We start from the raw sequence: 25,719 nt of genomic DNA, 5'->3' as shown, positions 1-25,719 counted from the left end.
AACTTAAATACACATGGCCAAATTTTCAAATTCTGCCTTTGAAACTACACATGCAAATATGTTCATATCGTCTGAATGTGCAAATCAGGTAAGCATGTTACAAAAACCCCCACAAGTTTCGACTGAGCGTACTAATTTGTGAAATCAGCCAACAAAGCTGCATACACAACATCTAAGGAAGCTGCAGTTATTAAATTTACCAATCCCATTCTAATTATAGGGAACACTGAAAATACCACAATAAAGGCAAATACTGTATGTGAGATAGTAATAGTAACATTTTAACAGAACCTACTGTAACATGCATAGCAACACTGAACACAGTCACACTAAGATAGCAAGTCTAATTCACCTGTAAATTACACTGCTGTAAATCAGGACTAACTCCACTGAAGTCAATGGAGTTACACAGGTGATAGGAGAATAGAGCCAACTATATCAACTTTTGCAAAACTTAGCTAGTAATATTATTATAGGACACTGTCACAAAAACAACAAAGCCTCTCAATCCTCTTTATATGACTACAATGAAGGGGGAAAAAGCTAATCTGAACTAATGGCTCCCTCTAAATACAGAAAACAAACTTTCATTGCTATAACGAAGATACAACTGAATGATGAACGGGAACTTTATTCCATTTCACTGGACAGTATCTCCTATCAGTTTCATTTGTTTGCTTTGTTTTTTTCTAACTGAAGAATGGTTAGCAATTGTTTTATCCTTCTACTGCTTTATCCCACATAAATTTAGCAATCTAGTACAGGCGTTTGTTTTCTAAAATTGGATGTCATGATCAAAATAAATTAGCTAATGTACCACTTATTCCTTTTCTTAGGGAAGAAACTAATGAAGTATGTGCAGATGAACACAGCAAGAATCAACGGAATAAATTAATTATGTACAGCTCTCTTCTCATTAAAGTGATGCTACAGACATCAAAGTAGCTTTAAGCACTATTATGGTTTAGAAACTCATTCTGTCCAAGCAGAAAGCTATTAATGCAATGTGTTATTTTAATTGTGAAATATGATTTTGCAAAAAGCAGTAAGTAAGTAAAAGCAGCCCCAGCTGCAGTCACACACACCCAGGTAGGCCAATCCAATACCTCTGGGATCCACATTCCCAGAATATCATTATCACTGGCCAGATCCTGTCCAAACATTGCTTCCATTGCTTCATCATCAAGGTCAATTTCTAACTCTTCATCCAAGTTGAAGTCATATAAGGCTCCTGGATCTTGCTGCAAAGATATTCCCTCTCTCCGACTCTGATTTCTGTGAGCCTGTACGGAGCGGTATAATCCCGCTCAAATCAAAGAGAAAACATTCTTTACTTTGCATGTAATTAAAAAAGATAGCCCATTCAAAAGCTTTTTAAAAATACTACTAGTAAAATTAATATATTTTTATTCATTACTGTATAAAAGAAATTAAGCTAAATATATACTGAAATATGTACAAGCAGGATTTATTTTTTTAAAGTTCCATATTAGATGCTAAATACCTTCTTCTCCCAAATTTATCAAATGAACAAAGATGTTCGAACCATTTTAGTGCACTTACCAGCACGTGCTAGCAATGTCCGGGCAGCTAAGTCAAATTTGTGTCTCCTTGTTACTGCTGACCGACCTCTTGAGGGGGGTCCACTTCCAGAAGCTGCATTCTCTGCATGATCCATATTATCAGGACTGGGAGAATAGTTTGAATATTCAACAGGTAAGCCAAAAAACATTTTGCATGGATCTTAAAAAAAAAAAAAAAAAAAGTGAAAACACTGATGGTAGTAAATTCAATTTTCTCCCTCCAAAAAAGGAACTTCAGAAATTTATCATCTTGTGTCTATTCATATTTATACTATAACCCCCATTAATAGTGAGAAGGAGTTGCATGCATGTGTTACATCAGCAAAAGAACACAAGAAGGCTGATGTATCATACTTGACTTACTCTGTGGGGCCTAGATATTGCAGGAGCCTCAGAAAAGTATTCATTTTACATTTAAGGAATGCAGTCGCATTATAAAGCTTAGTGAGAAAACATGCATGAGCACTACATTTTAAAAAATGAATAAACTAAATATCCAATGAAATTTCTCTTTTCATTGTAGTCAGACCATTAATATCATATGGTTTAATTATCTTGGAGGGGGATATATCCAGTTTACTTTTTTCTTAATAAACACAATACTGTAAATAAACAAACAAAAACTAATTTACTGACAACTCCACTTCTACGCATATACCACTGTACAAAATTAATTCAAAGTGGTATTTTGGAGTCGTCTTCTGGCAACTACCAAATTGCTGAAATAGCAGCAGCAGGGTTCATACAATCAGAAAAGAACTACATTTTACCTTTCACTGAAACCTTCCTCCATTTCAGTGGCATCAGCTGAAGGGATATCTCCTGGTGATTGTAAATAACATTGTTCACTAGATTTTCCACTGCTTCCAGAAACTATTGTCCCATGATGTGAATCTGCAGTTCCTTCTGACTGGGGCTCTTCATCTTCTTCATTCCCAGGATGCTCTATCATCCACATGGCCAGCACTGTGATATTCTGAGCATCCGCTTCTCCTCTTGCGCCTGAAAAGCAAGAAAATCTTACCTTATAATTTTATATCACTGTTGATGAAAAAATCCGTTTACTCTTTCCATAATTGGTCATGGCATTTGAGAGTTCAAAGCTTATAGCATACAATGTTCCATTAAAAAAACCTGTTTCATATTCAACTGTGTTTTCAAGTGTAATAGGTATTATTCAACAAACAGATCACCTGTGGCTTCCATAGCTTTTGCAATTTGCCTGAGAGAGAATCCCATTTCTAACAATGGAACAGCAATGGCAGGTGGTGGAGGAGAAGTTGAAAGCCGACTACTTGGATCTGACAAAGCTAAGAGAAAGAAAGAAAAAAGTTAACTGATGGTTGCATAAGTTATTGATATGCTTTTGCCTTTCTTTGGTCTTTTGCATTTTATTAGGCTTCTTTAATAATTTATTCCGTTATTAGTTGAGGATTAAGAATTAAAGAAAATTTGTTCCCTGAGAACTTTCCTTCTAACATCTTCACTAATTTGCAGTTCTGGATCATCTCCTTTCCATAATAAAACCAGAGAGAGTTCCTCTTCCTTTAATTGGCCAGATGACGGTTTCTAAGACTATGTAAACATTTACTTGATCAATTAAGGTCAATGCAATTTCAACATTTTGAATTAATTTATTTATTTACATCCAGTTGAAACCCTACCAACCTACTCTTAGATTGGGTGGACTAAGTTCAGCTTGGTTGGACTTGGTTCAGAGGATCAACAACCTTCAGGAGATCACAGCAAGATATTTTGCCATAAGTAGCAGCTAGACACACTTGCATAGCTGCTGAGGATACTTCAAAGTCTCTTTCAGGGGTGTGTTCTATCTTCCTGCAACAGAGTCTTTCAAAGGAAAAATAATCACCAACTGAGAATGATTATTATATCCTTGAAAAGGCCAACATCTCTCCAAGAACTGCTGCTCCAGAGCTTAGAAGAAAAGAAAAAAAGATTTACTCATTACTTGCCATGAAGGTGAGGATTAATGTGTGAAAGCACTAAAGTAGCAAGAGAACTTGCTGCCACCTAATCCTGATGCTGGAGGCAAAGCATCTGGAGAGAAAAAAAAAAAATGAGGCAGTCTAGTGGCTGAGCAGACAAGTTGCTAAGCAACAGTCTGAGTTGCCAAAAAGAGCACTGCAGAAAGGAGACAACCAGATCTATGGATTAATAAAGATGTTATGAAGGAGGAAAACGTAAATTGTATACCTTTATCCTGCATCATACTGGAATATGAAAAAAGTCTCTCCCCCTCAACAGTGAACATCAAATCTCGAGGAGAGAAGTTGATTTAGTTTTCATGTTAGTCACTCAAACATATTGAGCTGACTTTTTCTTATTATAATATTATAAGGTGAACATTTTACTGAGTGATGTCAATGTTAACTCTGACATCAGCAGGAGTAGGGATTTACTGATGCAATGTACAAATTCTAATAATGGTGCTTCCAACTGGATATCATCATTCCTCAGATAAGGGGGAAATAGTCAGAAAAAATGGTGCTATTTAATTACTCTGTTCAGTTTCAACTTTTTATATATTACTCAAAATAGAAGCTTGCCCCTGTAACTCACAGGCAGGATTAACTGGAGAGACTATATTTCAGAAATATATAGTAATGATGGATATCAGAAAACAAATCAATACATTCTAGTGTTATAAGTGATATATTCTAACTTGTGATGGATCACTCTTGAAGTTTGTTCTGTTAAGCAACTCTGTGAGCAAAGACCAAAAAGAAACTAAAATAATATTCTAGAGTTATTTATCATAGTTAGTAATACCACCTGTTCATTCTTGTACATGGCTATCAGTATGCAATCCATTCAGCTACTTATAAGCACCAATTTTAACTTTTTTTTCCTAGCAGTCAGTTGCTGGCTTTTAGTACTAAGCTCTCTACCATAAGATTTTAGTTATGACATGCATACTTAATTTTATCAAAATGTAGACTTCAAATTAGTTAATGATGCCTTATAAGCCTACTCTTAACATACTTAAATTTACGAAACTCCTATGTTTCCTACTAAGTTATTTGTTGCTTACAAGTATACCTGTACGATTGGCAGGTCTTGCGGACTGGGAATCAGGAGAGGTCAGACTTTGCCTCCTTCCCACTTCATCAGAAGGAGATGTTGGTAAGGAGGATATTGGAGGAGTTTGTGCACGTCGTGCTGGAAGTACTGTAGTGGTTGGGTAACTTGAGAACATTTGCCTTTCAAAAAAGGAAAAATGTATTTAGACTACACTACATCGCCACACTGTGGAAGTCTTGCACCAGGCCTACCATCAGCTAGTACTGATGAGAGAGGGTGGGCACTTAAAGGTAAATGCCCATGCTACCTTGACAGCAGAACCCAGTGCAGTTTCATATAAGGTTAGGGGGCATTATTCTGGTGTGAAGGGCCCTGCAGGGACAACACAATCCCTATGCTGTTGCAGGGCAGCTCAGTTCTGCAGTGTGCCTCTGCACAACAGCACACAGGAGTGGGTAGAAGCAGGGTATGGGCTGGACTAGGATATCCACCATCAGAAGTACTCTTCCTTCCAACTTTCCAGAACATCTGCTCAGTGTCCAGTCCAGCTATGCTGGCCAGAGGATTTGTCCTTTAGGATATGAATGTTTCAGAATGCGAGGCCTCCCACTGTATTAGTCCTCAGCTCCTATCTGCCTCAAAACATCCCCTAAAGAGTCCTAAGAAGAGGGAAGATCGGGATGGATCTGCAGAAGCAATAACTCAAAACTGAATTCCATTTAATGAAAAGAAGCTTTCCTTCCTCATCATGAATAGCAGATCTACACTGTAGGAGATTAACTAGCAGTATCACACTATGACAACCGAGGAGAGTTTCAATACACAGGGTCTGAAGGACAACTCTCTTGAACCAAAGCCTGATCTAGCTCCAGAATCAACAATAATTAATTAAAATGTTAAGTGTTGGCAGCCTTTTAAAAAACAACCCAAAAAACAAAAACCAGGACATTAGGAAGGGTATGAGGAAGGATTTAGGGAAGGTATTTTTAATAGCTTCCAGTTCTGGAACATTAAGATCTTAAGTGTACAAGTGCCCCTTAGCAGCTTTACTGCTACTAAAAGTCCAGTGGCTTCTGAGATATGGTGAGAGACATATAGCCTATCTCTGTAGAAACAATTCATAATGCAGAATAAAAGTATCAGAAATTTGAAAAAGACACCCACCAGGACAAAGACACTAAGAAGTAGTATATCAAAATGACCCACTTGAGCTAGTACAGAAAAAACAGTCAAATGTACTTTATTAATTATTATTATTGTCAAGCACTCTACCTAAGAAGACTAAGAGGCATAACTCCAGGTGATTCTGAAGCTGGCACTGTTTCAGTATCTGTTACTGGGGTAGTAGCAGTAGTAGTATCCTCCAGAGAGCTGCTCATAAAAGATGTAGTACTAGAAGCAGAAGGACTGGTAGTAACTGGTGTTTGGGCCTGTTGAGCTTGTTCACTTTCTTCTGCTTGCTGGTCTACTTCTGCAACGCAAAAAGGATGTTATAGGAACATTTAGATAATGCTACAGAATGAATGAGTGGCTCTCCCTAGCCTTAAGTTTTGTGTAGTGGTGTTTATAAATATACACACATCCACATGCACAGACAGTTTACAAAAATATTTCTGCCCAATATCTTGCTGACTAAGGAAAATATGTTGGTCAACTCATGTTATTCTCATAATGATGAAAAGTAGTTGATAAACAATTTTTTTTTAAGATGGTTAGAGAGAACAAAAGCTCCTTTCTTCATTAGATCTTATTATAGATGCTAAACAACAGCAGTTAGATTTTAACTTTCCCTTTTGTCTGAGAGATCAGGTTTAAGAGATTAAGACATGTAATCTCTGGTGTGGAAACATAGTTATTTACAAAAATGACTATGTAAAATAAACCATATAGCTTCCCGCAGCAAAATAATCTAGAATATTTAAGAAGTTTCTACATCTGAGTCAGTTGGTTCTTTTTAATTTATTTGTTCTTTTTAAAATAAAACAAAAATAAAGAGGTTCAAAATCTGCTATTTAATTGGCTGTGACTGGGACAGTGTGACAAGTAGCTTCCCTGAAGTTCCAACAATGTCATTCTACATGCAGACAGAGATTCTAAGACTAAGAGCAACACTATTTATATTAACGCCTTGTCTCTTCAAAGTCAGCATCACATCAGCTAATTCCAAAAAAAGCCTCTGCTCATTGAGGGTTTAAACATGATTGGTGGACTATGTTCAACACATTTATTCTTCATCTACACTGACCACAATCATGGTCAGCCAGGCTAAAATCAGGTAGACCTGTTTCACAATATAATACAGAAAGGGAGAATCTATCTTTCAAAGTTGGGTATAAACATAAAATATAAATCTATTTTTTTCTGACTACAGTGATGTGCATTCCTCCTGCATACAGCTCTGAAAGTGTGCCCTAAATATCAATCTCTATTTTAATAAGCTAAGCAAATGAAGGGCAGGGGGGGGCGCAAATCACCAATGTCCATAAATTCTACAGAATTGGTAGGATTTGCTACCTTCCTTAATTTTGTCAGTTGAGATTATCACAAGTGTTAATCGCTGCAGAAATATAAGCCTATATGTTATCTATGTCCATATTCTAGGTAATTTTAAATTAACTCTAATTAACTTAACAAATCTATATATTATCATAACTTTAAAAAGGTACCTTGTTTAATTTTGCCACCAAACTGGTCCTCCAACAGCCCATGAACCACTAACTTGTAGATCATGGCTTGTGCTCGTTCCAAATCTGCTAGTCCTAGAGCTCTCTTTATTGGTGAACGCATGACTGCCCTTTTCACCATGTGTCGCATCAGGAACTGCAATGCAGCACGCATTTCAACATCTTCATGAACAACTGGAGAACTAGCACAATCAGAATTGTGACCATTTTCTGCAAGGACTTTTGGTATCAGTAGTAACTCAGCATATTTACTACAACTAAGAAGAGCACTCAGCGATTTCATAGCACCAAGGTAAAGATAGGATAACTGTACTGCTCTGATTTCTGACTGTACTACATCGTGATTTCTTGGTATGTGTTCATGATTCTTTCTTTTTCCTTCTATGGGTTGGTGCTGGGACTCCATACCTAGTGGTGTTGGTTCTAAAGAGAAGGAAGCTATTTCATTTTCTGACTTGGAATACGTGGTGATAGGTCCTCTGATATCATCAGCACTTAGTAGTGATCGCATATCTGATCCAGTGTCCCCCTCCGTTTTCTGTTCAATGTCCCCTTTATCTTCAGTCTCATGTCTGTGTTTTTTCTCATGTCTCTTGGCACTTTGTTTCCCCATGTCTTCATGAATACCAGTCAGATAGGTAAGGTCCAGCAACACAGTAGCTGTCAGTCCACGGAATCTTGCAACATCAAAAGGCAGTGGTTCACAGGGCTCCAGATTATACAATGGAGTATCACTAGGCGACCAAAAAGTTGGGAAGCTTTAATAAAGATCAGAATGACACAGGAAGAAGCAAGTGAGGGATAGACAAGAGGAAAGTACAGGAAATAATGTAGGCAAAATAAGACGTAAAATATATTTAATAAAATAATTTAAATGAACTGACAGTCTAAAAATTAAATGTAAACAAGGGAAAGAAACGAGGTTATGATCAGAAAATGGGGAGATATGATACTCAACGCAAAGGCAGTGAGACATGCACACGTTTTCAACAATGAATGTTAATTTCCAAAAACTTCATATAATCCATTGCTTAGGTAATGACAAGTTTCGGCTGCATTATCAATTTCACTCTACTGCTTGTCTTTTTATTGCCAAGATGCACAAAAATGATAACCAGAAACAAAAGCGTCACTAGCAATGCAGGGAGCAATTCCATCACTGAATATGAGCCTATCAGTTTCTTTTTTAAATAGGTCATCGACATTCATTCCTGCATCCTAACAATGACCATTCAACGGAGGCATACCATGTATGTAAGAGCTCCTACCTCTGGTGACAGACCCTTATATTAAATATTGCCATATGAGTCACTGCCTCCATCATAAACACGACAAATAGAAAAAACCTGCAGGCATATATTTTCCACACATCCAGCAGATTTACAAATTCAGAATCTTCCCTATAGTTTTTGATATCCTCAATATTTTCTTCAGCATTTAGACTTTCTTAAAAAAAAAAAAAAATTAAAAAAGCAGGCTTCAGTTTCTAACCCTTCTACAGATGAAAACATTCTAAAAAATAACCATTACAGTGTTGTGTTATGGAGACCTTGTCTATATATAAACTAGTATCACACCTGCTTAAATAGATTTTAAAATTGGTGCAATCCCCTTCTGTAGACTCACTCAAATCTGCTTACATCTGATTTAATTTGGTAATTGAATTAAGTGGAATTGATTTAGTTAAACTGGCACAACTTTTGTGTATACACATGGCATTAATCTGGAGACAGGCTAATACGACAGTTCTAAGAGATGTGAACAGCCACCATTCATCTCAAAGAAGAATTAAACTTTTAAATTTAATTATGCCCAGAGTCAAAAGAAATCAGTGGTGATGAATTTCTTTAGAAGACTGGGAATCAAGCTATCTCCAAAAAACTATGAATACAGGGAAATCTAATTTTCTGCAGAAAACACTCAGCCAATTCACATAAAGATAAATGTAGGAGGGGCTAGAAGACTCCATGAAAAATGCAAAAATGCAAGCTAGTCAATAAAACTTTGTATCCAGGAAGTTGTAATAAAAATTCAGAAAGATAACATATTAATAAGCCTATATATAAACTTCAAATATAAGCAACACTAACGTCAAATGTAGCTCACAAGCATGTGGATGTCCTCAAATTAGGAAATTTAGAGTCAAAACTCAGTTTAAAAACTATCAAATCATGTTGATGAATTCCAGCTTTCCAAATGACAATTATATACTGGCTATACAAGACAGATATTTTATTTCTCTAGATTCAAAGTTCAACCGAGTTGTTTTTCAAATCAGAATTCTTGAAAGTTGCTTTAACAAGCTGAATGCCCAAACATCTACTTTAAGCTTAAAAGTTACTAGTGACTGAAAATTCGTGTTTCAGATGTAAAATGTATGTTACTTACGAAGTTTTCTAAGCACTAAAAATTGCTAACTAGTGCAAAGAATAACTGAACGCAATATACCTGATAGTAATCTCTGCTTCATCCCACTGGACCTTAGCAGACGTACTGCCCTCTTTGACTACTCCAAGTAAAGTGGCATGACGTCCAGTTTGCCTGTGTACACATCGGCCTCCAACTCTAAGACCAGCATCAACTCCACCAATTACTGCAAGCACAGGCCACACCTCTACACAGAGAGTCTTAAGCTGAAGTTCCGAGAGGTCAGCAAGACCATGCCTACTATATTTATTTTTCTCCTCTTCTTTATTCTCTCTCTCGTCTCTCATGTCATTCTCATCTCGGCTTTGGACCGAGCGACTTTTCTTCAGTTTTTGACCTGCGTCTTTAAGGCACATTTTGATTTTGTGCAGCCGTTCCATCATTTTTTTATTGATGCAGTGCGTCCAACGGTCTGCACGATGAAGGATGCGGATAAGTTGGATAGTGGCCTCTGCCAGCACTGCAGCAACAGGACTACAGATAGGGTCACCAGGTAGCAAGTCTCTTGGGGTGCCACGCATCTGCATATCACAAATTTTCACCTTAGTGTTAAAACAAAAAAAATCAAAGTTATGCTCTCAACTTATGTTTGTAAAGCTTATTCTAATTCTATAGTCTTTCCTGCTGAATTGAAAGCTCTAACATTTTTGTCTTTTTGTGTCTGTCCCCTGTGAAATTCACTATCATGTTTTCTTGGTACTGAAGAGAAAACTCACCTGCCCCTTTACAACGAACTCCAATAAAACTGTGAAATGCAAAAACTAAGTAAATTCAAGGTTTCTAAGAAAAGAACTGTAGGTAGTCCAAAATATTCCTAATACTGGAATTTGTTCCAATTCTACTGACAGACATCTGGGTACAAGATTCAGAGTCTTATAGGACACAGTACAGGTCTATCAATAGATTGCAAAATGTAGGAATTTAACTAAAGTCTACCACATTTTTTTCTGGTAGTGTAGTAATGACCCAAATGAACAATCAGTGGAGTTCTCTCCATAAATCAGCTAAAAAGCAGTCAATATTTCCATATAGTAGGACAGGAAGCAAAAAATAATCCCATATGACCTGTTACTGTTATGCAGATATAAATTTCAGTTACCTTTTCTCCTGGGTTACTGCTATAAAACATTACACAAGGGTATAATTCTGCTGCATCCACATCTTCAAAAGCCAATTTTGGCTCCTAGTTAAAAATAAGACAAGGAATAGAAACTTTTAAAATAACTGGGTTTTAGAATTAGACAATTTTAAATAATTATTTTTACTTCTTTAAAATCTTTACAAGTAATAAAACTAAATTTTTTTGTGGTTTTAGAATCATGTGTAAGTTACCAAATGTTTACAGTCAAAGTTACTACAGAAAAATATTAAAGAAAAAAGAAACACAGAAAACAGTTAAATACCTCTCCATTTTTACCAAAGGAAATAGTTCTAGCTTCCATATCTAATACACATGTGATGAAGTCTCCTTGGGTAAAACTGGACAGAGTCAAAGTCTGTTCCCCATTATGATACAGGTTACCACTGTAGGCTCTATACAGCCACATATCTGAGGTAGTGCGATGGTTAAAGTCATGTACTGGCCAGCGAGACACTCCTACGCATGTGCCTTCATTGCCTCGATTTTCCTTCACAATATAGAACTAGAAGGATTAAAAAAAATTAATACCATGGCATAATTCAACATAACAGTGTAATATTGAGCATAGGAATTATTATATTCAAGCAGTGAGGAGAATATACCCTTAGTATACGAATTTAAGGAGAGTTTTAAATACGTTACATGTAAGATAGCAAAATTTTCCTAAATTAATACCTTTAACACATTGGTTGAACACACTTTTCTTCCCTCTAAAATTATATTTTTCCAATGACAAGGTCAGTCTCCAACGAGTGATTTATCTAGCAACCATTAGTATTGAGTATTTGGACACCAACAGATGTCTCAAAAGTTCATGTTACCTTTTCCAGACACAAACCAAATACCCGCGCACTTTCAATTTAAGTAGTATATATGTACTTTTACAAGTTAGAAGGTAACATATAGTTGAAGTGATGTTAGTCAGCAAAATAAATGAGTTTCACTCACGTTTAAAGTGAACAATTTATCCCGAAAAGCACAAGCTACAATATACTATCCTCAGAGAGAAAGAATACAGAAAACATATACAGAAACTCCATATGTAACTAGGTTTGTAACAGAACTACTCTGGATGATTTGTTAGAGAATGACCTTGTCTAACTGAGAAATGTCATATACCCATAAGAAAATTTATGCATTCTCTGAGTGGAGAAATTCAGATCTACGTAGGCTGGTGTGTAGTATTCCCTTCAGATGGCAGTGCAGCCTTATTTGTCGAAAACAGAAGCTACATAGTGTATTTGCATTAGCCTATATATATATATATCTGTAAGATCTAGTGAAAGTGTGTGTGGAGGCCTACACAATAAATTTTTGTAACTGATTTAGTAAAGCGTTGCCTTTCTCATCCAGAAGCTGGCAGAGCTTCTTGTGACATAGACCTTGACCTGGGTAAGACAGGGCAGGCCTTGAACAGTACACTCATCATCTTTGGCTAACATGTTTTGGCCTTCTCCCCTTTAATTGTCCATTCAAAATTAATGCGAAAAGTAATCAGTTTTTTTTTAAAGCTAGTTCTATTTACATAGGACTTTATGGCTCATCCAATATTAAGAAAGAGGAGGCATCTGTCAGTCTTGTTGAAGAGGAAAAACTATTCATAGTGAAAATAAGTAGGGCACTGATGAACAGAAGGTGGCACAATATGGAAGACAACCTAATGATAAACTAAGTTTGGAGAGCCTGTATGCTAGGGCTGTTAATCTCAGACATTTGACAATTATCATGAGAATGTGTGATAATAAGGATTAAAAACAGAGGAACACTTGAAAGAGGCTCATTAGGAGGAGTGCACAGAGACAGGATTCAGAACCAGGATTTTAGCCAAAATGCCATATGGGCCAGGTTAGCACAGCCACTAATTGGGCCCAGAGCCAAAGGGCCAGATCCCGATACCTGATTGCTTACACTGTATGCGTTGTCCTATTGATTTCAAAATGGACTATTTGCAGATTAAAGGTACTGCTAATTATGAGCAAAGCTACTATTATCTGGCCCAATGTGTATAAAGAAAGGTATCATGCAAGTATTTTGGTACAAAATCAGTCCCTTCTGAATGTCTTGAGATGGATCTTAGACTAAGATGAGAGAAATTCAATAAAGTATTCAACAGTCTGCAGGTGGCATACAGCTGGTTAACAGATAGGAAGAACAGAAGAATTCATAGGCTCTTCATCGGAAGGAAGGGTTTTTGGGGAGCAGTTAGCAACAGTGGAACTCAGTTTGGGGACAGCATGTCTTCTGAGTTGGCAACCTCTATTGTTGAAGAGATTTGACAGAAGAGTGAAACAAAAATCAGGTGCACTCCACATACTATCTTAGTTTTTTGGATACCAGGATGCCATTGATTAGCATCATCCTGTGTGTTCCCACAATTAAGAGAATGCAAATTAAATCTAGGTCTTTTGAATAATGTGGAGGGGGAAACTTCAAAAGGTTAGCAATAATTCAGCATGAGAGGTAAAACTACAAGGGTGAATTTTAGACTGATTAGGAACTTGATCCTGGAAACAGACCTTTGAAATGCAAGGATAAAGTCAGTTCATATTGAGTGAGGTAACTGTGGCCTAAGATGTCTAGGGCAGTAAAAAGGTTCTTCTGAAATGAAGAGCGTGAAGAACAATTTATGCTATTCACTGACACATTATCAAATAGAAGAATGACACCAGAGACTGGGGTAAGGATGTTGGAGAAAGTGCATTGACTGATGGGCCCAAACTGGTTTAACAGACCATTTTCTTTTATGAGCAGGTGATTTTTAGACACAATTTTGGCAAGAGCAAAGAACGGATAATCCAACTTTGCTGTGGCTGCCACAAAGGTCTTGACTTTCAGAGAAGATAAATCTGGGAGAAAGGGGATAGATCCACATTCCAAATCCCAAAATCTAGCCTTACTCCAAAATACAATTTCAAAACTTTTGGTCTAATTACCCTAAAAATGGGATTTATATAAGACAGTTTTGCAAAAAAGCCATGAAAATTTACTAGGCCAGATAGAAGATCTACTCCCCCTTTTACCATGATGATTGATAATTAAAAAAAAAAAAAAAAAATCATCCTTCCCCACTGCTCCCCCCACCCCCCACCCAAAAAGAACTAAAAAATTACTTGCAGTGGGGAAGGAGAATTTTGCAAGCCTGTTTTAAATTGATGACTTTTATACTGACTGTGGATTTAAAAGGAAATCACCATCAACAATGAAAAAAACAAAGGCCTTCATAGCCATCAGCTCTTGGTTCTAAGCAGCAACTAAGAGATCTGCTCCAGTGACAGGAGCACCATAAACAGGAGCACTCAAAATACAGCATTGTGCAGTTTATTTTAGATAGAGAATAGTCCTTTAATCACTAGGTTTTGCTTCTTCTATAGTACAGTACGTTCTTGAATATTTATTTATAAAGCAGTATTTTTCTGAAGCAAAGAAAGAGAACTGAAGACAGAATAAAAATAATGCATTTTATTCCATATACCTTCCACTGATAACACCCAGAAGTGACTCCTGTGGATGCTAGTCCGTATCCTTTACCTCCACTGCCATGAGTTAAAATCTGCCCATTCTCTACTATGCAGCATTGAGCTTTCTCAGGATCAAAGGACACTTCCTGTATAGGAAGATTCTCATCCTCTTCTTCAGATTCTCCCTGCTTCTATCAGAAATGGAACAAAATAAACACCTCATAATTATATAACTCAGAAGTATCTAATGAAAATTTTAAAAAGGACTATTACCTGCAGCTTCATTTCTTGTTCTCTCTCTTTTATTTGAATTGCATATTTAGCCTGAGCTATCGGTGTCTCCCACATGCAGTCAGACAGAAGTGAGAACAATCGTTCAACAACCTGTTGTGTTAGAGCATACTTCAGATCATTTTAATCCCAAACTTGTGAAACAAATAATATGTTTAAACTATTTTGGTCTATTTTGGAACTAGTTTAAGATCTGTAGTGAGCATTCATTGATAAGTAAATATAGTGAGCACTGGGTGGCCAAAATTCTGAAAATCTAACAAGCACTGCTTAATTTAAATTTTTATTGTATGAGATTTGCTGCAGAAAACAACAACAACTTAAAAAGTTTATTTAAAAATATATAAACCTGAGCCATCTGATCATCTTCAACACCAGATTCACAAGCAGGCAACACAGCTTCTAGTACATGAAGTGCAAGGAGTCTGGTCCTTAGGTTGCCCACTAGGGGTACTCCTTCAAGAGGAAAAGTGTGTTACTAACAACCACTAAAACATGCTGAGTAAAACTACAATAATGATCACCATCAAAAATTTACTAAAATCAATTAATTTTTTTAGCTGAGCGCTGAATAAGTGTCACATGTATGTTAGAAACACCACACGCATACATATACATACAGACACAGAGAGAATCCATTTTGAATAGATCATACCTGAACAACACTTTTGAGATGCAATATTAAGAAGCACCTCTGTCCATTTTGGAGAAGCCATTTTTGACTGAATGGCTTTTGAAGAAACAACTCTTCGTAGAAAGACTAAAAAGTCTCCCAGGTGCAATTCTGCTGCATGTTGCTTCCGGAGTGCAGCTGAAGATTAAAATAAAGTTATTGCTAAAAATTCTAAGCAATGAATTGATTGATATACCTGCAGTAAACAACCTACATATACACAATATTTAGGTCATGAAAAATGTCAGAAAATTCACAGACACTTAGTTGGGGTTGCAGGCTTACTTGGTTTTTGAGAACAGTGAGAGCCCAGACCAGAATGCCACCAACTTCAGCTTCCAGGCTATTCTGTAAGGCTGTAAAATGTGCCTCAGCATGCATCTGGCAAATCATAACTACAGTAGAACCTTAGGGCTGGTCTACACTGGGGGGAAGGGATCGATCTAAGATACGCAACTTCAGCTACGCGAATAGCGTAGCTGAAGTCGAAGTATCTAAGATCGAATTACCTGGGGGTCCACATGGCGCGGGATCGACGGCCGCAGCTCCCCCATCGACTGCGCTACCGTCGCTCGCTCCGGTGGAGTTCCGGAGTCGACGGGGAGCGTGTTTGGGGATCAATATATTGCGTCTTAACGAGACGCGATATATCGATCCCCGATAGATCCATTACTACCCGCCGATCCGGCGGGTAGTGAAGACGTACCCTTAGAGTTATGAACACCTCGGGAATGGAGGTTGTTCATAACTGAAATGTTTGCAACTCTGAACAAAACATTATGGTTGTTCTTTTAAAAGTTTACAACTGAACATTGGCTTAAAACAGGTTTAAAACTTTACTACGCAGAAGAAAAATGCTGCTTTCCCTTTATTTTTTTAGTAGTTTACGTTTAACCCAGTACTGCATTTGCCTTTTTTTTTTTTTGGTCTCTGCTCCTGCCTGTGTACTTCTGGTTCCAAATAAGGTGTGTGGTTGAATGGTCAGTTCGTAATTCTGGTGTTCGTAACTCTGAGGTTCTACTGTACTCAAAAATCAGCCACACGTGCCTTATGGAACACTATTTTAAAAAGAGAGACTATTTTTTAAAATAAATTAGGTATACAGCTATATGCACATTTACCATAACTGCACAGAGTATTTGGCATACAGATGACCATAATCAGCTCTCTGTATGTGCAAACAATGGCACACCTACCTTACTTAAAAATCAGGCACAAAACTTTTAGTATTTGCAAGTTGTATGTAGCAGTTTAATTGTTTGGACACATTTTATATTAAGGGTATATTTACAAAGCATTTATAAATGATTAATAAGTGTTTTAAGCATGTTAGACACAGTCGAAGGTGTTATGGGTGGTTTTAAGACATGATTATTAGCAATCTATTGACGTATTGGACTCTATAACAATCTGTAATAATTGATTATCCATTATTAGCCATTTATAAATGTAGCCATACATAAAATGTAACCAATCGTCTTAGAGGCTCTTTTTTTTCCTTTTAAATGGATTTTTGATCCAAAACAGTAAGTCCTCCTTTGTTTCCTGTCTTTTACCTAAGCTGATACTACTATCTTAACTAGTTGGTGACTATTAAAAATGAAAACATTAACATTTGTTTTCTATGTTAAAACACACCCAACAGTACTAGTTCATGTTATAGAATCTATAAGGTACAAAACTACTACTTAAAAAACGAAAACTCCTGTGAGTAATCGAACGACCTAACACACATCTAAAAGTAAGTTAAATTCCATAAACTTTTTTTTAAAACACACAATTTCCCTAGAAATTAAGTATTTTTATACCATACTACACAAAATGGGTTCCTTAAGGGACAAGACATTATTTGACGACTTTCATACTAGAAGAGCTTTTATCTTAAAGACCAACTATAGACCCTTGAATATAAAGGTTAGGTTAAGTTTTTTCACATCAAATCGCTCTGCAGCTCTCTGCAGAAAATGAAATAAGTTAATAGCTATAGAAAATTTTGAATGTGGAATAAGCGTGGACTATGCAATAGCGATAATCTGAGAGGAACCCAGAGGAGAATTCTGCCTATATTATGGGCAATTTGGCTCCTTAAATTACAGTTGTGCAAAACACAACCACTATAATAATCTTATTTTCTGGAGGGGAACAATATTCTCTTCCTAAATATGGAAACAGAGGAAATGGGCCTGATTCTCCACCACCTTGCACCTTGTTTAGTCCTTTATATATGCGCTAAGTGGGTGTAACACTTGTGTGAGTGGAGAATTCTTATTCAGTAGCATTTTATTCTATTCTGCACAGGTGGAAAAGACCACACAAAAGGCAAGATAGTGGAGAGTTAGGCTCTTATTGTCTCCCCTCCGCCCCCTTTTTTTAAGAAAAGATTAATTCTAATATAACAAAAATGGTATAAACGTGGTACCTCTGAAGTCTTTCTTCTCATTATCTCCATTTGAATCTAACTTCTTTTCTTCTTCTTCTTCTTCCTCATCTTCCTCACCTTCACCTTCTCCAAAGGAAGCCATAAGCATCACACCAGCTTGTGATAACAGGTTCTTCAACTGACTGCATAGCAGATCCAGCAAAGACTGGACCACTTTGGGACTCAATTTATCAGCATAAGTTCTTTGTGAAAAAATATAAAGATTAAAACATTTCAGAGCTATTCCAAGTAGAAATCATTTTAAGACATGTACATTACAAAATTCTCATTATGCACACATTCGGTACACATGAATATGAGGTACTAACGTAGCACGGGCTGTAATCAGTTCTAGTGTACTTGGGCACTTCCCCAATTGCTTTCCTACACATTCTGCCAATGCACCTCACCACTAACTTTAGCACTCTGATATTCCAGTCCTCAGTCTCCTTTTAGCAAAAACTGCCAGTGATGTTAAATTACTTAATGTTTCCTGGTGTGGCACATGAGGATTAGATGAGACCAGCCATCTCATTTTCATTTATGACAAACTAGGATCTGAACCCAAGTTTTAAGAAATTAAGGTGATTACAGTTCAATCGTATAACCACTAAAAATAGTGGGAGCCTTTCCATTGACTTCAATGGGTGCTGGATCAACCCTTTAGTGCATAAAATCACATCACCACCACAGCCCCACAACAGCACTTCTTAATGACTGAGTTTACACTTGGCAGCTGAGTGTTTACATTTTATAAATATTTAAATAAAAGTGATACATACTGAATATTAATACTCTTGATCAAAATCAGAAACCCTTATTTTCTCCCCTATGTTATTTTTTATTAGTTATGCACTTAAATTAACTCAGTAAGAGTAAGGTTGGTCCCTTGTTCCCTGGTCCAGCAGCAAATGTTAGCAGCGCACAGGGAAATCTGTTAAACCCTGTGAAGAAGCGTGGTATCTCCCTCTTGCTAATAATAATGGAGGGGATTATGCATCAGAATAGCACAAATGACCTCTACAGAGAACTACATAAAGCCTCATCAGCTGGAGTGAGGGGACCTATGACAAGAACAAGCAGGGAAAAATGAGGAGGATATAAGAAGATCATGCTTGCAGCTCTTGCAGGCACAGGACACTGAATCCAAACTCAAATCCCTACACAGCAGCTAGTTATGCTATTTTATCGGAAAGGTACACATTGATTTGATTAATACTTGTTTAACATTTTTGTCAAGTCTTTTTTTTTTTTAAGCTAGTGTGCTTTTGAACACTGTTCTTCCATCAAATAGACATTCTTCTGAAAAAAATATTTTATTGTTTTAAAAAAAAATGTTGAAAGAGCTACAGGTGGATTATCATCTAGAAAAAAAAGTCTTCAATTCTTACCCTGTGGTAATGGCAAGGATTTGAAGTAACCTCGTACTAGCCACTTTCAAAGCAGTGCTGAGTTGAGAAATACCAGTTTTGGGCAATAATTGCAGTGGTTGTCCCAGCATGGTGTCTGTGCCACACAACTGTGATAGTACATTTAGTAGACCAGTGGAAATGGCCAAGGAGACATCAACAGGCTGATAGTGTACACTTAGAGCAAAGACAGTTACCAACAGGAGGCGCTGTTGTGCTTCTAAAATTAAAAAAAAAACTCTTTAGAATCAAAGTACTTAAATAACTCTGAAACAATAGCTAGGTCTTTAACAACAAAAATGTAGTGCTTGAGGAATGTGTCAGAATGAAAGCCCACTAGTTATCCCCTCAACAAATTCAGCATGAGCAGTAAGGTGGGGGGCGGGAGGGGATTGTTTGTTTTTTTTACTTTTATTCATTTTTTGTAATCCCACTGTATATAGTGTACAGGTCCTTTTGGTGTTCCATTGTGACCCCTTCACATGATTCACTCTTCCCCCCAAAACATGTTCTCCACTTACCTATGTGGTGTTTATTTGCTTGCAGAGCTCTCTCCAACGTAACAGATAATTGCTGGTAAATCTTGTGCACAGCCACTTGGATTTCAATCTGAATATTTCTCTTGGCTGCTCGGATACCATCCTGAGTCAAACAAGTAAGTACTGTAATAATCGTACACATTTTAATTTCTCGACTATTGGAACAGGAAGCATAGACTAGTGGTTAAAACACAGAACTAGGGCTCTGGAGACCTGGGTTCTGCCTCAGTTTCCTCACCTGTAAAACAGCAGTAATACTTCCCCTATCTTACAAAAATGAGTCATTAATGTTTACAAAGTGCTTTTAACATCCTCAGATACAGAATGATATGTAAGTGCAAATTATTATTATTGTAATACATACACAAGCAAGAAGGAGGTCTGGTAGTATTAAACTGAATTTCACTGACCACTCCAATTGTATGACACAGCCTCTTGTTTAATTTGACTATGTGGAAACTATATCTTCCTCAATAGGCTTTTCTCACTGATGCAGTTTAAAACAGATTAATTTCACTTTTGTTATTTGAAGACAACAGCATTTTCTCCTGAATTCAAGGAACTGGACTACATGTATTTCAGTGAAAGGTTAGGTTTGTTTGATCTTTCACCTGGAGAGAGAGAGCTCTATTGCCCGAAGAGATTCGGAAGGAAACCTCCTCCAGAATGGTTTGATGTTTTGGGCATCTCTTGCAGTTGGTAAGGGGATGTGCAGAAGTTTGAAGCTCCACAATATCCATGGAGTCTTATCTCCTGTGATCAATAGCATCGGAACACTCTTCATCCTACAAAATATAATCTACAGGGGAAGCATACAGGGATATTCCTAAGAGATTCCAGATCTTTCTCTTGGGAAGGAGAAGAGTGCGGTGATGCTATCATTCTAGATTCCTTACCAAATGACTTAATTACCCACTTAAGAAACTGAAATATGGCTCTAGAGCTTTCCTCTTTAGTGGTGGATTGGACTGGGAGATTTGGGATCAATTTTAGGCTTACCCCTGAAGATCTTTGATCAGTGATGATGATCTGCTTTGCTGACTCCCAAAAGCTAAAGACTCACCCACCCTTGCAGACGTATCTCAAGAAGAGTCTCAGCTGGTGTGTATGGGGAGGGAGGTGATGTGGGGGGAATGTAGAGCCCTCCACAAGCTGTCTGAACTTTGTGCGCCTTCCCCTGGAACAGCAAAAGACTGAACTGGGAGTGATCATGGCAAAGCTCCCTTTCTGTGGTTCCTGTGAGGGTTTCCTCACAGAAAGAGCATCTTTCCCTTTGGCTTGCTTTATTTGACCTGCTCTACTATGACTGGAGAAGGAGGAACAAACAGAGTAGCCTCGTGAATGTTCCAATTCAGGGATCAAAGCACTGAAAATTTTAGCCCCCTAAGGGACAGCAGAGAATGTGAGGATGGGGGCACAAGGAAGGAATGTTGTTTGCTGCTGCAACAAAATCAATTTTAAAAGCTGGGATTGCAAGGAATAAGGTGGCATTGCTGAACCACCCTTCTGTTTGCACCACAGGAAACAGAGAATCTGGAGGGGGGAAAGGTATACAGACATGCCACAGAACATTGTGGCCAAGTTTGAATTTCCTGTAGTATTTGGTGCAGGAGACAATCAGATAAGAAAATTCACAGGAGTGCTCTCAATGTTTATCATTGTTTTAAACTGTATCAGAGACAAAACACTGTCCTCCTTAAAAATGGTTTCTACATAGGGAAGAGCTCCAAATAAATATAGTTCAAGTTATAAAATATACAGTGAATAACCTAAAGTGAACATAATTCTAGTTTATTCTCCTACTGGCTTTGATACAGACTAAAATAAGAGTCATTAACATTTTCAAATTAAAACTTTTTGAATCACAAATGTCTGTATATTAAAATAGCTTTATTGAATGAAAAAGTTTGCTCAAGAACCTATTTTTTCAAGCTATGTAAGTACATTTCATACCTGATAGTGATGCAATCGGACACTCTCCCCTTTGGCTCCTGCATGTCCAACAGTGCCCAAGCCAAAGCATCCAGCTAGAAACTGTAGTCTAACAGAAGTAAGCAGTGAGGAAGACTGAAATGCTGGCCCTTGACGGCTTCCCATTAATGGGGCACTACCTTTCTCCTCCATCCCTGACAGCAATACTAGGATCTGATGAAGTGCTTCCAAACGAAGCTTAAAAGAAAAAAAGGAAATAAAAACTGATTTTCTTCACTTAATAGATTTTATATAACAAAGACTGTTAATTGAAGTATTTAATAATTAAAATATCTTAAGAATTGATAATGCGATTACCTGTAAATCATAAATAAAATAGCAGGTAGTCAACCGTGAGTAACATGGCCATTAAATCATGGAAGAGTTTTGTTTGCATAATATATCATGGGGATAAAATTCTTGTGGTTTTTACATTTAAATTTCCTGAGGTAGGATTTTTTTTGGTTGGTTTTGTAGAAAAATTCTGAGCTGTTGACCCTGATGCCTCCTGATCCCTGGGTCACAGTTAAGATGTTTCTAACCTAAGCTCCACCAGCCAAACATGATGCTTAAGAAGCTTTAAACTCCAGGAGCAGTACAGTGACAGCTATAGTTTAAAGAAAGTCAAAAATTTAATGTTTTCAGGCTTCCACTGAAAGTTTTAAATATCTTAACTTGTCTACTTTCAACATTATGTATTCCAGAAAGTACGTCTTCTCTCAAACATGTTGAGTGAAAAGAATGCTCTTAAAGTTCAGCCTATTATATATTTAAAAAATATTGAAACAAGCAGCAGTTTCAGTTAAAATTTGTAACGAAGAAGGGAGAAAATATGAATAAAATATGCTTTGTGGTTCAAATTTTTTTCCAGTAGAAGTTTAAGAGTTAGTCCCATCACATTGATTCATTCTAAAGTTAAGATCCATAACATGGATTTAGTACACAAGGAATATAAAAATAATGTAACTATAACTTACCTCGGCCCTCAGCTGCTGCTGTTCCATTGCAATAACTGAAGCCTGGGGGCTAGTGGACATACTTTCCTCTGGCTCCTTAAAACCTGGTGAGTTTCCTACATCTCCACTTACGAAACTGACAACATTTTCAATCAAAGTATGAACTCCAAGGGATTTTGAAAGATCAAAATCAGATTCAACAAATGAGTAAGAGGAGCTGTACAACCAATCTCTGCTGTGTTTTAGTCGAGCCCACGAGTCACTTAGAGGTTCCACTTGACTGTGCATTGCTCCTAAATATAAAATATAAAATTTCATAAATTCCAATTCAATAGAAAATTGCATTTTGACAGTAGGTGAAGACTGAGCTGTTGTTGTTCAAATAGGTGGGAAATGGGCATTTATGTTTAATTATACCATGCATTAAGAAATTAGAGCAAAACACCTCAGTTAAACGATAGCAATATAATAAACTAAAGGGAAGGCCACGTTTCTATTACTACATATCCTTTAAGCAGTATAGCAACACCCTGCCGCAGGAAAAAAAGAAAAGGCAAAGCCACTCAAACCATTTAGCTTAAAGCTAGAACACTGAATAAAAATGCTATGCAGCTAAATGGCAAACAGTGGTGAAGAAAAGATCTGCAACAAAAGAAACTGTACCCTAAGATATTTCTTATAAGTTCTGATTATAAAACAAGACTTTTATTTTACTCACGCTATTATATCTTTTCTATAGGCAAAACTACATAGTGGTTTATAGCTTTTTAGATTAAATATTTACCAAATACACGAGTGAAGAAGGGCATATAATCCAACAAAAATACTTCACTCTTATACAGAACATTTACTTTGTAATGATTGTGTGTCAGTGGGTGGTGTTTTTTAAATGTAATAAAATAACTACATATGTGTTATGTCTCCAAACTATAATTTTGATTTCATGAAATCCACTTTGAAATACTTCTTGATATTTCCTGTAATAACTGTGTGACTACATCTACACTAGGATATTTACCCAATGAAGACAAGTGCCAGCAAAAAGGTGAGTCAGTGTGGAACATGGTTTAATTTCAAACCAAACCATGAACAGCAAAGTGCTGTCTGGTCCTTGTCTACATTTGCAGTTAAACCATGTCTTGCAGAAGTTCCTGGTACTCATCAGCAGTGGGTCATTTTCCATTGTAGACAAAGTTTACAAGATTATGGGTGAAATGCCCCTCTGGCAAAAGTGGGTACAATTCCACTAAGTAAATGAAGTCACAGTTGCTCAGGCGTTTAGCCCCATAACTTTAGCTTTGGTAATCAGTTTTTTATTATTATTTTTTTGCTAAGTGTCACTAGTGTGTTTGGTGCAATACAAGATATAAACAAAAAAACAAAAAACAGCTACTACTCCAAGGAGCTTACAATCTATATAGACAATGAATGGAGACACACAAGAGATACCCAGAAAATGGTACTAACTTAGATTTTATTTGATACACTTATTTTAAAAAGTCTAAAAAGTATAGTTTATACTAAGTAAGCTACCTTGGCATCATTCAGTATTAATGTCTCTTGTGAGCCTGGAACCACAGACATAATTTAAAGAGGCATAACCTTATTGCTAAATTAAGTTAATTGTGCATTCACACAACTGTGACAAAATCACACCAGCATTTCTGTTTTAAACACTTTATTTGCAGGGGATGGGGTTTAAAACTCAGTTCTACAAATTCTAAATCAGAAAATTCAATCTTTTCAAAACAATCCAATTTTTTACTTACATAACTGACCACAACTACATCTTAGATTTCAAATATTTCCTTTTCCAAATGTGGTCCATAATATGGTTTAGCCACAACTTAATTTGAAAAAATTTGATGGGGCAATGCATTGAACTGTGAGAATTTATCATACATGTCCCAATTACCCCTTTGTAAAGAATTTTCATGAGTATTTGCATGACATGCCTAAACACTTATTTACATAATAACAGACCACAATGGCTTCAAAAAGAACCATTACTATGTCTTGGCCACCCAATATAGTTGGCAACATAAAATCATAATCAAAAGTTGCTTTAAATTTCAGGAATACTATGGTTGTGAAACACTGAGAAAACCAGCAACATTCAAAGTTAAAAAGATGTCTTTAAATGTTTTAACTTTTGCTGGTTATGTTACACCTTATTATTTAAATGCAGATGTGGCTTATATGCAATTATTAAAATTGCTGATATTTATTCTGTGATGCCTACTATCAGAAATTTCTAACACAATTTTTAGTTTTCTTTTTGATATGACATGGTGTGTAAACAAGAAAGTAAGGAGAACAAGAGACATCAGGCTGGTGCGTAGACAGATATAATTATTCTTCTTAGATTATCAGAACATCTAAAAGTGACCACTATTAGCATGAGTATTAATCTCAGTTATATGTGGAAACCACAGGTGAGACCCACACTTCTGCTCGAGCCCCTTTACAACAAGCAAAAGTGCCAGAGTGGTGTAAATGGACTCTAAAATCCCTGATCCTGACCAAGGAAGGACGCTGCTGGCACAAGCACTGTTGAAAACAACCGTGAGATTGCCTTTTGAGCCCTCCCTTGAGGCGGCATGCTGGGGGCAAGGCCACAGCACTGTAGAAATTCCGGACAGTGCTATGGCCCACAGGGTAGCCCACTCTAATGTCGAGAGGCCGCCCCTGAGCTGCCTAAGTTACACTAAAGGTCTCTCCAATTTCCTGCAGCAACCCAGGATCAGGAAGGCACAAAGCTGGCTTAAAGGCATCTTAGTTCCCCTTCAGCCCAAACGGTGAGTTCTGCATTGAACCTTTAAAAGCACAGCACAGACTCTCACCCCATGGCTCCAAACATCAAAGGGTTGGTAGAGAAAAAGCAGTGAAGAAAAACAGTTTATTAAAACCATGTACTGGATGATGCTACCCTGTAATCAAGGTCTGACAAAATATTAAGTGAATTTTAAATTTTGTTAATAGAGAAAGAATTTGAGGGCAACAGTTATTATTACTGAGCCATAACATAAATAAGTTGACATAGATGGAAAAGTTTCAAAACCAATTAAAAAATTTAACTGCCATTATTTCGCAAAAAAAAAAAAAAAAAAAAAAAAAAAAAAAAAA

The 25,719-nt window shown here is 36.9% G+C and overlaps 1 protein-coding gene across 7 annotated transcripts in view; it reads right to left on the bottom strand.

Moving 5' to 3' along the window:
* The window catches only part of HERC1 (HECT and RLD domain containing E3 ubiquitin protein ligase family member 1), a 214,087-nt gene that overhangs the window by 63,098 nt on the left and 125,270 nt on the right, over nt 1-25,719 (bottom strand). For 4 of the 7 annotated variants that reach the window (XM_026648236.2, XM_026648237.2, XM_026648242.2 and 1 more), the window contains exons 26-44: nt 22,615-22,886; nt 21,620-21,835; nt 19,649-19,769; nt 19,110-19,347; nt 17,719-17,921; nt 15,282-15,437; nt 14,976-15,082; nt 14,609-14,719; nt 14,350-14,526; nt 11,140-11,379; nt 10,836-10,919; nt 9,758-10,278; nt 7,292-8,067; nt 5,898-6,096; nt 4,644-4,804; nt 2,777-2,893; nt 2,354-2,585; nt 1,564-1,688; nt 1,086-1,306 (exon numbers count right to left, since the gene is read on the bottom strand). In XM_026648236.2, the coding sequence (XP_026504021.1) occupies nt 1,086-1,306; nt 1,564-1,688; nt 2,354-2,585; nt 2,777-2,893; nt 4,644-4,804; nt 5,898-6,096; nt 7,292-8,067; nt 9,758-10,278; nt 10,836-10,919; nt 11,140-11,379; nt 14,350-14,526; nt 14,609-14,719; nt 14,976-15,082; nt 15,282-15,437; nt 17,719-17,921; nt 19,110-19,347; nt 19,649-19,769; nt 21,620-21,835; nt 22,615-22,886 (4,277 nt within the window). The remainder of the gene's footprint in view (nt 1-1,085; nt 1,307-1,563; nt 1,689-2,353; nt 2,586-2,776; nt 2,894-4,643; nt 4,805-5,897; nt 6,097-7,291; nt 8,068-9,757; nt 10,279-10,835; nt 10,920-11,139; nt 11,380-14,349; nt 14,527-14,608; nt 14,720-14,975; nt 15,083-15,281; nt 15,438-17,718; nt 17,922-19,109; nt 19,348-19,648; nt 19,770-21,619; nt 21,836-22,614; nt 22,887-25,719) is intronic. The other 3 variants (XM_026648239.2, XM_026648240.2, XM_026648238.2) reach the window with 3 other exon arrangements.

Source organism: Terrapene carolina, unplaced genomic scaffold (assembly GCF_002925995.2).
Source record: "Terrapene carolina triunguis isolate 2854851 unplaced genomic scaffold, T_m_triunguis-2.0 Scaffold67, whole genome shotgun sequence".
Taxonomy (NCBI): domain Eukaryota; kingdom Metazoa; phylum Chordata; order Testudines; family Emydidae; genus Terrapene; species Terrapene triunguis.
This window is presented reverse-complemented; position numbering and strand designations above follow the sequence as displayed.